Raw genomic sequence first — 14,010 nt, forward strand, 5'->3', positions numbered from 1 at the left:
ATAATACAGAGTCAATATCACAACACTACCACCTACATATGCCATTGTATTTTATGTTAAATACCACTAGTTAATGACTTGATAACGTGGGCCGCGTGGCCTAATGGATAAGGCGTCTGACTTCGGATCAGAAGATTGCAGGTTCGAGTCCTGCCGCGGTCGCTCCTTTTGAAAATGCAATGACTATAATGTGAGTATCACAATCAACGCAAGCTTTCCACATTACAGCAGAATATGCAACCCCCACATTTATTTTCCTCTCACCAAATTTGCCTTAGATTGTGGCCAGACGATAGACGTTCATGTAGCCGCAAAAATAAGCGTACCCATAAAATCAGTGCATAGCTAGTGAATATGAGGGACACTGTCGGTGTCGGGCGTATTTCATTGCAACACCTGGTTTATTGTAGCAGCACCGCGACGCATCAATGGTACCCCGCTTTGCCTTACACGTCTAAAATCGTCAAAAATGAAACGGGTGGGAAATCTTTGCATCTTTGATTTTTATTGTGACTGGCTATGTTGAGAGTGTCACAGGACCGGCTGGTTCATTCGGTCGCTGTGTTTTGTCCTTGCTTTATTCCAGGCGATGGCGGATGACACCGAGGATGTTGAGTTGGACTTTACTGCTGATGAGGAGGAGAGAGCGCGGAGAAACGCAGTGATACGGTACACTGCAAAATACACATCGTTACATGTCATTTACTGTATTTCTAGGTCTTAAAATCTTGATTAAAAACAAGTGTCAGTCCGGGGAAAATAATTTGACTTGTTTCCAGTGTGAGTGGACATGTGTCAAGATAGACATGAGCACGTTTTGTCTCTTAAATTACATGTTCTGCCTTATTCTGCCTCGTTTAAGGATGTTAAGGCTTATTTCTGCAGAATACAGTAACTTGAACATGGAAGAAGTGAAATTCCAGTTCATCAGTTGTCAGAAGGTTGCATTTGTTTTAGGCAAAAAAAGAATTTAAGATAAGATGACACCAAGGAAATCCTCACAAGTTTCCTCCTGGTGTATTTCTGCACTGTGGTATCTGTCTGCACTAACCTCATCTAATTCACAGCCATTTTTATGTGACACTGTTTAACTGTCGTCTTCTCTGACCATAAATTCCCTGTGTGGTATATTCCTTATGTGGTGTATTGAATCCTCATATCTAAAGTAGATGCAAGCAGGGCTGAAAGGCTCCTCATTCGTCATGTCTAATCATGTGCGTTTGCTTACAGACACCCCCTAGCCTCCTTTTTCCACCTGTTCTTCCGCGTGGTTGCCATTGTAGTCTATCTGCTGTGTGACTGGATCAGCAAGAACTTTGCATCGTGTTTTGTCCTGATCATCACTCTGCTCTCTTTTGACTTTTGGTCTGTCAAGGTGAGAGGTCAGAAAAGCTTCACTACTGTTTCTCCTCCCCTTCCTGCCTCTGTATTTCCTCTCTGTTAGACTGTCTCTCTCTTTCTCTCTTTCTCTCCCTCGCTCGTATTTGTGCGCTCACACACATTACATCAACTTTTTTTTATTATCACCTCTTCACCCCTGATTGGCATTATTCATGCTGTGTTTCAGAATGTGACTGGCAGGTTGCTGGTGGGGCTGCGCTGGTGGAATCAGATCGACGAGGATGGAAAGAGTCTCTGGGTGTTTGAGGCTAAGAAAGTGAGGCACCATCATATAGCTGATTTGTGTGTGATGCTACCAAATTAATCTAATTTAGACTACTCCTTGTTGTACCAAAGTTAGTGTGTGTGTGTTTGTGTGTGTAGAACTCCCAGGGCCGCAGCATTGGCACTGAAGCTGAGGCCAGGATTTTCTGGCTGGGTCTGATCGTCTGCCCTCTCATCTGGACCTTCTTCTTCTTCACCTCCCTCTTCTCCCTAAAGATCAAATGGCTGGTGAGGAAACACGCTGCGGTACATGCATGAACTCAGCATACGCAATCTGTAACTGCCTCTCTTTCTCTTTCACATGCATATCTACAGATAGGTGATGAATTAAAGAGAAAAAAAAATAACCTAAAGTGTCTTAGTGATGTGTTGGGGCACCATGAGCCACCAGAACAGCTTCAGCGTGTCTTGGCACAGATTCTCAGGAACTCCACTGGAATGATGGAAAACCAGGCCTCCAAAGGATACTGTCCCATTTGGGATTTTGATGACGTCAGTTCAAAATTTCCCATAGGTATTCGACTGGGTTTAGATCTGGCATTGTGAAGGCTACGGCATATGATTTACATGTTTTTCATCCTCCCTGTGGATGGGGGCGTTGTCATCCTGCAAGAGACCACTCCCATCAGGAGGGAAATGTTTCACCATAGCATAAATCACTCAGAATAGCTTTGTATTGATTTGAATTCCTTCTAAAATGCCCCCCATATTGTAACAGAGCCAACATTCAGGCCTGTAGCGTTCTCTTAGTGGACGCCATGTCCAAAGGTCCAAATGTATCTTTGTCTTTGTAATGAGGGCTTTAATACTCTGCAGCCCTATGATAATATCCCTCCCTATGTACAATATCTTTTGGAGAAATGGAGCTCCATGTCTCCAGTGGAGTTGCAGAGAGGGAGCGCTGAAGCTGTCCTGGCTGCCCAACACCTTACTTAGACACTGTACCCATCTGTACCCATCATCAGCCTGTCTGTCTGTTTCTCCTCCTGTCTTTCTCAGGCGCTGGTGGTAGCCAGCATCTCTCTTCAAGTGGCTAATCTCTATGGTTACCTACGCTGCAAGGCGGGGGGGCAGGAAGGCCAGCCTGCAGACACACACTCATTCATGGGCCAGCACTTCCTGCAGCGTGTGAGTGAGCGGGCGCAGCTTTTAGCACGAGCACATAACATAACGTGTGTGTGTGTGTGTGTGTGTGTGTGTGTGTGTGTTCATTACTACATGCTATGTAACACTGACTCACTGATCATTTCTCTTCTTCCAGCCAGACATCATCTTTGGAATACTGTGAGGAAGACTTCCTGTACCTAAACAGCCCCTCGTCCGTGTGTGTGTGTGTGTGTGTGTGTGTGTGTGTGTGTGTGTGTGTGTGTGTGTGTGTGTGTGTGTGTGTGCATAAGAGCAAGAGAGAAAGAGAGAGTGAGGGGCTGGGACATCTCCAAAGTTTCAACATACTGCATCTACTTGAATTGCTTTGTGCCTTGTGCATGCCTTTGTTTGATGCTGCTGACTGTACTCACATGTTGCCCATGGATTGGTCGAGCTATTAATCCTCTGTTGTCATTGCCTTTCTCTCTGATGTCAATAAAAGATGAGTGCATTTTATAATTTCCTAGTTGGTGGGTGAATATTCATGTGTAGTATCACAGTAGTTTGATGCATTCCACATTTCTGCATTTTTGTAGGAAGGAACAAAAGACGCAACACAGTATTTTCTTGTATTTTTGGCACATTTCCTCTCACACACTTCTCTCTCTCTCTCTCTCTCTCTCTCTCTCTCTCTCTCTCTCTCTCACACACACACACACACACACACACACACACACATATACACACACACACACAAGCCCTGGCCCCTTTTCTCAGAGAGTGTGATGTACTTGGTCTATCTCTTAATTTCAGTAAAGCACTTCGGCAACAAACCTGGTAATTGCTCTAAAACTTGACTCTTCATAAGCAGCACTGTATGTGATGTAACCGTCCACTGTGTTATTAAAATAAAGCGAGTGTCGGTGCAGAAACCTGACCGGACTTGATTCATTCAAGTCATAAAGGTGTCCCTTCCTGCGCCCGATGCTTTATTGAACAAAGTCTACTGCACCTCCAGGAGCCTCAATTACTCAAGAGTCTGCCAAATATTATTAATAACTGAACATGTTTATCATCATAATAATTTGTCAGTATTTGTATTCTGCAGTGTATATTTTTCATGTTTTTATGGACATGAGGAAGAAGCCGGTGTTATCTAGGGAATAATTTATGGAAGTCAAAATTAATTAAATGAAGTGTGGGAATTACACCACACTATATACTGCAACCTGAAAACATGATTATTAGTTATTTAATATCAAATATTTGTGCAATCTGTGAGGCAGTAGTTAAAAAATACTGATTCTCACATCATCAGGTCATATTCACAGGAAGACTGGGAATGTCTTTTTTTCCCCCCATTTTCCCTTGTGCATCATGAGAATGAAGCTGTGAATAAATGGGCTGCAGTCTGAATCTAAAGGTTTTTTGGTTGACTTTGGCCAAGGACTGGACGAATACTAGGGTCTGCCTAACTTTGGTACATTTATAATGCGATTTTTTTTTCTCAAGAGTACTGTCCTTGTCAGATAAACCAAATAAATAAAATAGGCCTGAATAAATGAGCTCTTTTCACCGGTCAACACAAGCCAATCCATCTTCAGAGGTTAAAAAAAGTCTGGCTCAAAATGAATAAACAAAATTCAACGTTTCCAAATACTTTCTGGCAGAAATGTTAACATGGATGAACCGGAGCCCACTTTTGCAGGACTGATAGCAGCGTGTGATCTGCTGCAACCTGGAGTCTCTCAGGTTTTTTGGTTATTTTTCAAAACGCATCCCAACAAAGGTGTGTTTTTCTTTAATATGCATGTAATGCATTGGTTTATCTCAACTCTTTAGCCCGCCTTATCTTCTACTCTGCGATCATTATCAACTTCTGCGCTTATTGCGTTAAAGACGAGAATACTGAGACCTATCATCCTAATATTTTGTCATCTTTGTTGACTCAGTTTCGTGATACCCTGCAAAAAAGGAAAAACTGGCCTCTTCCCATGTTAGTTTTCCAGATGGCCTACACGTTCACAGATTTGGAGGGAACTCGGGAAAATGAGGAAAACCGACACATCAGTGCTCAAACTGTTGTAGGTTATTTCTAAGAAAGACCCCCAAACTCCTGACTGTGTGGCCTCTGCTACTCTACCATTTGCACGTTTACAAACGTCAAAGATCCTTTAACAATCAAGATAGCTCACATCTTCCTCTAGTTTGAGGAAAACTTTTGCGTGCAGCACAAGAGTAGCGTAGGAGCGCGAATCACTTTACGCACGTCTGGCCTATAGAGGCTCGGCAGCTAATTAATGCAAAAACCTCTATTATTCATCATCAGCCGCTATAATATGAATATGCAAAGGAAACTAATCTGTTTTTCTGCCTGAGTCGATATCTCGAAACATTTTATCTTGATAAACCTGTAAACACTCAATAAAATAAGCGTCTCCTATAATTAAAAAAAAAAAAAAAAAAAAAAAGTCCAGTTCACGTAAAGCGATTGATGGAAAAAGGCAGGAGTGAGAGCTCTTGCTTGGCCGGGATGCTCACTGCTGCTGCCGGATGCTGTGATTGGTCAGTCTGACAACCTGCTCTTGGCATGACGTCAGTGCAGGAGCGAGTTGTCGGCAGAGGAAGCGCGCCGCGCAGGCTGGAGGAGCGGCAGAACCTGGGAGACTGGGGAGCGGAGCGGACTTAACTGGGAGCAGCGCGGCAGCGCACAGGGGCCCGGTGAGAGCGCTGAAATCTTCATCTGGAAAATTAATTGAGACACACACTTGAGGACATTTCTCTGCACATTGTGCGCGGGCTCTCAGAGCAGGTAAGGGCGTAGGGACTGAATGTGTGGACAGCATTTGCACCAAATGCATTAAAATGTACCAGCAGGAAATCTGTTCCCATGCCATGTCCATGTGTCTAATGACGATATATAATCTATACAGGGAGACAGATCATGCTTGCTAAGTGATAGTTTTTATTTTATTTTATTTTTAATTAAAAGCGAGGGATCTGGTTATTTAATGGTGAGAAATCTGTGTGCATGTATTTTAAGATGAAGGAATAGCTACTTGTGTCCCCAAACGGACAAAAGCCCATGTTCTCTGAAGTGCCATAACAATATAACAGGCTGCTCGGCCTTTTATTTCGATCAGTAACAAATTGGATTCTGAAATAGCTAATGGGGGCTATCCTTGCGATGTGAAACAGCCTAGTTTTGGAAATAGGCCATTTGCAACTCTCATTAAAAGTAGGGATACATTGCCCCCAGGGGCATTAAAAAGCCAAAAGCAAATTAAAGGCGTATAATCAGCCTCCTAAAACCCAGTTCATTCTAGTTTGAGTGGGTTTTCAACAGAGTCAGCTGTTGATCTTGGGATAGGCTGTTATCATTTACCTGCTGCAGCATTTCTTTACCTCCTCGGTGCTGCCTGTGGTTCATGGCCATGTCTCCAGGCCATCCCAATTTACTCCTTGGACTTTAACGTTGCATGATCACCTCTGGTTTGTCTGTGCAGCTTTCGGGTGTAATGGCTTCAACATTTAGGCCTATCAATCTATTAAATGAGAATTTTATTGCTTAAGATTGCCAAGTTCTGCTGTGTGTATTAAGGCTATTTTTGTATGCTTTGTAAACGGGCTTTGTCAGCTATATGTAAAATGTTCTCAACATGATCTAAGGCCGGTGTTTCTATCATTCATTATCATTTCTAAAGATGTCGTTTAAGTGCCATTTATTTTGCAAAAGCAGGCGGTGGATAGAACATTTTATCCTAATATTTACACCAAAATACAGTCCTAAAATATTGCCTACAAAAATGATAATTTCTCTCTAAAGTGGTAAATAGGTTATATTCCAGTGGGCAGGTGGCTATAATTTATCATAACCTGCTGGTTTTTACATAATTTTCAAAGAGGACATAGTCAGTTTAAAACTATTTTTTTTTTTTTAAGTAGTCCAAGGAGTTGAGATAAATAACTGCTTTATTCTTTGAGCATTGTAAATGACAGATTACTTCCCATTTTCCTTTAGAAAGAATATAATCGGCTGATGATGATAAATGATAAATGATAAATGATGTGTCTCGACTTTTTAGCAGAGCCCTGATCTCCAGCAGGCTTGTAGGCCTAATACACGTATGTGCATGGAGAAACTAAATAATTGGCTTCCTCACAAAGGACTGTATAATATACCAGCAGTTTTTTTTTTAAGGATACAGTGCAAATTTCATTGCATTATAGGAATTAGGCCTGTAAAGTGCGGTAAGGTCACGAAAAACTTGCTATTTAGCAGACCTGCTGAGGCACTTATAGCCACGTTGTGAGGCCCTGTAGGTTATTATAATAATGTTTTTCTGAGGGTTTGAAGCTGTGTCGTGTTTGGTGACGTTTAACATCAAAATATTTCCCGATTCAAATGCAACACATCCAATCAGTGAGACAGAAGATATAATCCATGTGACCCATTCTGCAAGCCCTGTCTCATGAGTTGTGCCTCCCACAATAATGTTATTCTCCACGGCCTCTCTCTCTCTCTCTCTCTCTCTCTCTCTCTCTCTCTCTCTCTCTCTCTCTCTCTCTCTCTCTCTCTTTTAGCGCTAACTGTAAAAATGCTGTAAAATGAGCTGATGAAATATGCCCACTAATCTGCTAATCCGTTTTTTACGTCTTGTAGATGTGTGATGGGGCTCGCCAGCAGCACAGTAGGCTACAGCGTGACAGTGTGAAAAGGGGGTCGGTTTTTGTCTTTGGTTATCTAGCTGTATGAGTGTTAAATACCTGTCATAAAGCTAGATAACCGAAAGTAGAAATGACTTCCATGACGTTGTGCACAAATGAGCTCCGCCAGATTTAAGATCACCGGGATGCTTTTTGACTTTAACCCCAAAAAGGTAAGAAAAACATTTGATTTGCATCATCTTTTCTACTGTTCCCGCCCCCAGAGGTCTTACAAAGTTGATTCAGAAATACAGTATTGCATAAAGGCTTAAATTATAAAACTTCAAATATTCTAAGTGATTTTGCCTGTTATTATGAGTTGAAACATAACCCGCATGCAGTGGCTAGACCTTTTTACTTGCAAAATACTGTTAACCAGCCTTTTCAAGCTGAGGTAAATCATTAAGCAGTAAATTAAGGTATACATCATAGTTAGTAGTATCATCCTGATGTCAGGTAAGTCAGATTGTGTCTTAAAAAATAATAATAATAGTGAGATAATGCTCTATTAAACAGTAAAATAGTTTTACCCACCTTTTCATTTACCACTGTATCATTGCTTGGACCTGCAGACCACTCTTTGATCTCACTCCAGTTTATTTTGAGGTGTCACATCATTCCTGACTCAGTGTATGAGCTGTGCTATAATTCAATAAGGCCTACAGTCCACATGCAATTTGCCTTTTTTGGGGCAGTTGTCCTTTGAGGCTGCCCATGCTGGGAGCTGTCCATTCAGGCCCTCTACAACATGGTGCTGAATGTTAAACAGGTCACCCACTGGGGGGAAAGAGCCCAAAACTCACCGCCTGGCCACCACGGAGGGACCCAGCCTAAAGCCCAAAGCAGGGAATCCCAAACTTTTTCCAGTTCAGCAGCCCCCAAACGTTTAGGAGGCACCAGTGGGAACAATGAAGGCTGTAATCATTAGTAGTCATTTTTACATAATTATACAATCTTGAGTTGTGCTAGACTTCTAGTGAGTGAAATGCAGTGGAAATTAAACTGCTGCTTTTGCTGAGAACCTTCAGGAACCCCTTCAAGTATCCCTGGAGGTCCTCAGACCCACTTTTCGGAAACCACTGGCCTGAAGCTGTGCTGCTCCAGCCAAAACTGTTTCTCAGATACAGCACATCCTACTAAAGTAGATCATCCAGATTTATATACATTTTTTTGATTATTATTGTTCATTTTTATATGAAGGAATTTCTTTTCTCTTCTTTTGAGAGTATGTTTTTCCATTTATTCGCAAGAAAAACCATCTATCTCTCTTTTTTATTTAGAAAATAATCAAGTCTATAACACTGAGGCCTCATTTATAAGTGAAAGAAAGGCGTAACTACTGCTTTGTGCAGGCACTACTGTCCACAGGACTGTTGATAATGAAGTTGAGTGGTGTAGTACCCTACACACACAGGGTTAAGAAAAACACTTGGCGACTGTATTTAAAGCTGTAGCGAGTCTCAGGGCCTCTGGGATACATTGTGTCCTGCTTCAATGAGAAGGGCAAGGCCATCCTGAAGACAGGATCTGAACTTTTCAACTTGGTACTTCAGCGCCGTGCATACGCTCCGGCTAGAGAATGCCACCCTGATTGTAAAGCCTAAAGAGCACTAAAGTGAGATGAGTTTTCATTCACTCAGTTAACTACCTATTGCAGTAGAGCTCACTGTCAAACCGGGCTAATTGCTTCGTTTCAGAGGGAGATATTGGATATGTGAAAGGGCAGTTCTCCCAGTCCTTTCCCAAGCTTTCCCTGGTATAGGTGGTGTGTGAATATGGCATGCCCTCCTATTGAATGGGAATAAAAACATTTGAGAGTGTTTATTTATAGGATGGTCAGAAGCATCCCTGTTTTTCTCATCCTGTTTCACCTATAATGTGAATGATTCTTTTTTCCCCTGATTACTGTTATGTAGCACACACACACACACACACACACACACACACACACACAAACACATACACATACACACACATAAAGCTGTTGTTTAGTCACATAATCAAGTTGTCAACTGTTAAATTAATCGGCGACTATTTTGATTTTTTTTAAGTCATTTTTAAGAGGAAATTGTCCACATGCTCTGATTCCAGATTCTCAAATATTAATATTTTCTCGTTTCTTTAGTCCTCTGTGTCAGTAAACTAAATATTTTTCGGGTGTGGAAGTGCTGGTTGGGACAAAACAAGGCATTTTAGGATGTCACCTTGGGCTGTGGGAAATTGTGATCCATGTTTTTTACAATTTTCACACATTTTGTGGACCAAGCAACTTATGAATTAATCGAAAAAATGATCCACACATTATTCCATAATGAAAATAATCGTACATTACACACATATACACACACACACTCACACACAGACAAAAATTCACCACCATCATCAGGGTATTGTTTCTTGAATGAGAAAAGCGAGCCAGAGATTTGAACAAACCTGATTACCAGCTGGTTTATCAAAATATATCAACCACTGCTCTGTTTTATGCAAGTGCGCGTGCATCTGTGTTTGTTTGTGGAAAAACAAAAACAGAACCAGTTGTATAATTGATAAACTCCAGGATTCAAAGACCACACTGTTTTGAAGAGCATACTTTGATTATTTCGGTTCAACTGCAGTGATAGCTGCCGTGCAAAAATGCGCTTTTGGTGTTTTATTCCTCTGTTTTGTCTCCTCCATCTGCTCTTGTTACAGACTTCCTATTCACAACATTGAGTGATCAAGGATCCCTGAAAAGGGGGTAGAACCATCATTAAAAGAAAACGAGAAGGGAGGGGGGAGCGGTCCGGAATCGCCACCTCCTCCTCACCCCCACCCTTTTTGCCCAGGAGCACCTAATGCCATCTGTACCGCCAACGGGAGACACTTTGCCCATGCCAGGAGGCAGACAAAGACCCTGCCAGATCCCTGGACTATGGGCGCGCTGAGAGGAGCCATCTTGGGAGATGTTGCCGCGGCACCTAAGATGGCTGGGCTGGCACACGAGGTGAGTTGCATCATGGTTCTCTGTAGGGTACCAGTGGTGGGGGGAGGTGTGAGCAGTGGGCAGAAGGTAGGGGGGACGGGAGGGTAAGGGGAAAGAAGAGTTTCCCATTTCCTCCCCAGTCACACATGGCCTCTCCCTTCTCTCTTCTATCTTCTGCTTCTGCTAATTAGCAGTTAAGGGGTGATGTGAGGGGGATGGTGGTCGAGGAGGGGGCTGGGTAGCAAACAAAATTAATGAGCTGGCACTGGTTGAAGGAAACCTGCCATCCTCTCTTGTCATGGTGCTTCTTTTGCTCCTCAATGTACACTGGGCAGCGCAGAGAGGTGTAAGGTGGGCATATTCACTCTATATAACGTGCTGCCACTCGACATAATCGTTTGATTAATTAACACGACACAGCTTCGTTATGAAATTCAGACCGGGACGTTTAGTACAACACGGTAAGGCGGTTAGGTGAATTTTTGCTGGGGGATGATAGGGGATGCAGAGCTAATTTGAATATGGGAAATGGCAATGTTGTTATTACCGCTGGAACAATTACGATCTCACATTTAATTGTCTATATGAACAAAAGGTGTTTTCTTTATCCATCTTGATGATTCGCTTTGTGAAATAATGTCAAAATTGAATATTGTTTTGGTTTTCTTGCCATTGAAGTAAATTATCATTGAATGCGTGGCTAGTAATTCCCTGTCTCTGTCTTTATTGTTATAGATTACAGTCGATGATTGGGTGTATACGTGCACACGTGTGTACATGCCTCTCTATTTGTGTGTGTGCAGTGGATGGGAGGTGCTGTAATAATTTTTTCTTGCAATATACAATTACTAGAGCGTCTTAATTGCATATAAAAAAGGGGCAGGGCTAAACTGGATTTGTCACAAGTTGGATTTCAAATATCCTCTCATGATTTTAGTCTCCGACATTAACGTTGAGTACAGCTCTTTGCTTTTAATGTAGCCTATTTGCAAATTGCACTAATAGCCAGCCAGTGACATCAAATCAAACTCCGCTTGAACAGTGAAGCACACATGGTTAGGCCCTTTATGTGAGACACACACAGTCAAATATTTCATACATAATGTAGCTAACGCAAAATTGTCACCTCTAGCTACGGCCTGAGTGGGGTAAACGGAGACAGTATGAAGTTGACCGCCAAAAATCAAAGGCGCAAATCTTTTCATTTCCATCCTTACACACACACACACACACACACACACACACACACACATTGAGAGCAAGCTTTAGTATGGCATAATGCCGCTCTGTACCCCTGGCGGCTCTAGCAGCAACCTGAAGCAGAGAAGAGAGACACGTGAGCATGTGTGTTCAGGGCCAACATGTGCAGCTGCAGTCCTCGTGTATTAATGAACAGTGCCCTGCGTTTTCACATTATCATTCAGACCCACTCTCTCTCCCCCCTCAATAGCTGTTTAGTCTCCACCCCCGCCCTCCGAAAAAGCCTGCTTTCCCACCATTGTGGGAGCTGGTGCTGCGGCGGGCCTGGGCCGGGGGGCAGGGTGGGAAAGACCCTCCAGACTAGACATGAGCAGATGCCTGAGACATTAGACTGTCGCGCAGATCACCAGGGTCGGGTGAGCCGCTGAGTTTTAATGTGTGTGCGAATGTATGTGTGTTTGATATGTGTGTGTGATGGGGGGGTTTACTTCAGGCCCTAGAGTGCCACCTGACTGTTCATTAGTCTATTCAGCCTCCTCTGCATGTCTGAAAGGCATGGAGATGCTGATTTCTGCTAAATGAGAGGGATTTTACAGGCATTAAAGATGCATTCATACATGATGTGCATATGGAAGCGTATACTCAGGCATATAGCATGCCATGCAGTCGACTGCGGTTTGGCATCATACTGTATCAGCGATATAAAAATATACCCTAACACTGCATGGAGCACATTTAAACTTTTTTTTGCATAGAGAATCTGATTTCACTGGACATTTAAACTTTTGCAGAACGCCTGTCATCTGGCATGCACCCCTTTACCGTTTTTTTCAATTTACCAGCTAGACACATTGGTGGACTTGTTAGTGCAAACATAAACTGGCCATTTCTATTGCTGGTAGGTTGTAAAAAGACAGACCTCATGACCATGTTATAAGACAGTTGGTAGTACAGTATATCACTGTGAATGACTCAGCTAAGGCGATGGGTGTGCCTAACAAGCTGAATGATGTAACCAGCGGATAATGATTATTAATGAGCCTCATACTGTACGTGCACCTCTACAATGATATGTAAGGCATGTGCAGCCCACATGTCAAAAGACTATTCCCTCTCTTTATTCATATAAAAGACTTGGAGCTGTCTTTATAATTGCATTTGTGCTGCTCATCTGTGATATACAGCACATTGCTTCAGGCAGATTTGATAGAAGAGAGAAAGCAAGGTGAAGGCGAGGAATTAATCTTGAAGATAGCTTGCTCCATGGTATGTCTCTCTGTTGGAGAAAACAGAGGAGGAAAGGGAAACATAATGACTCCTTTTGTAAAGTAAAGTAAAGTAAAACTACACCCAGAGTGAAAATTGCTGGTTATCAAGAAGGGGTTAAAGATAGATAGTGGAAACGTGCACGTATGGAGAGGAGACAAGGGAGGCAGATCTGCAAAGGGAGAGGAGGGATGTGGCACACAGAAGCACATGGGCAGCCATGTTTGAGTTTGAGCCCCTTGTGCTACCTCTGCAATCGCTGGTGAAGTTGGAGTCCGACGAGTGTGAGCTCGTGTAGTGCCATGCTTACGCAAATTGCAGATGTGAAGAGCCAGGGATGGAGGACTGGTGTGTGTGTGTGAGTGTGTCTGTGTGAGTGTCTATGTGTGTGCATGTTGGAAAAGAGTATGGGGGAGGTCAGTATGCAACTGCGTGTGATAGCTGCGGCAGTCGACAGAGGCGGTGTGGTCAAAGACAGGCGATGACCGAAGCAAATTCATCAGGCACCTAAATGTATTCATACTCAGTATACCTGCTGGAAGAGGAATGCCATTCGCCAGCATTTAGAAGATATAGAAATGAACGACACTCATGCATACACAATTACGCACAGAATATCGCGTCGTCTAATGATTGCCGGGACTTACAGCTGTCATTCTCACTAATTGCAGTACATGGAGGAGATAATAAGACCACAAACGAGTGAGAGGGATTCAACACAGAATTAAAATGCGTTATCAAAGTGAGCTCATCATAATGTTGACATTATATGGTGTCATAAACATAGGAGCTTAATCTGCTCCGAAACAAAGAGAGGTTTCCATCAAGATTGTGTGGGTTGAAACTGGCTGGACAATGAGACGCTGTCAGGTGGATTTTGGATCTTAATGTGTGCAGATTGCTCCTCAGCACACCATGTATTTACCTCTGATGGGGTTGCTGACTTTGTTTAAGGATGAACTTGAACATTTATTCATTACTTCCTTGTACTCGTGCACGCCTTTAACAGAAAAATGCACATCCTCCTAAGAAGATAGCAAAATATTGACAATTAGCATGATGCTTCTTCCCTCTGGGCTGCAGTAGTTTGCAGGATTGTTATTCATTATTAACTATATATTGCT

The 14,010-nt window shown here is 42.6% G+C and overlaps 1 protein-coding gene and 1 non-coding gene across 2 annotated transcripts; both read left to right on the forward strand.

Moving 5' to 3' along the window:
- The first annotated feature begins 89 nt into the window (after positions 1–89).
- Positions 90–162, forward strand: trnar-ucg (transfer RNA arginine (anticodon UCG)). Its single transcript has one exon. It is a non-coding gene; the product is annotated as a tRNA-Arg (tRNA).
- Positions 163–420: 258 nt separating this feature from the next.
- LOC115360842 (Golgi apparatus membrane protein TVP23 homolog A-like) lies at positions 421–3,223 on the forward strand. The gene is made up of 7 exons (XM_030053997.1): positions 421–478; positions 587–669; positions 1,231–1,375; positions 1,568–1,657; positions 1,765–1,893; positions 2,665–2,793; positions 2,927–3,223. Exons 1-7 carry the CDS (start codon positions 470–472, stop codon positions 2,951–2,953), a joined length of 612 nt encoding a protein of 203 aa, XP_029909857.1. The 5' UTR covers positions 421–469; the 3' UTR covers positions 2,954–3,223.
- Positions 3,224–14,010: the final 10,787 nt, after the last annotated feature.

The sequence above is a fragment of the Myripristis murdjan genome, chromosome 6 (genome assembly GCF_902150065.1).
Source record: "Myripristis murdjan chromosome 6, fMyrMur1.1, whole genome shotgun sequence".
Classification (NCBI taxonomy): domain Eukaryota; kingdom Metazoa; phylum Chordata; class Actinopteri; order Holocentriformes; family Holocentridae; genus Myripristis; species Myripristis murdjan.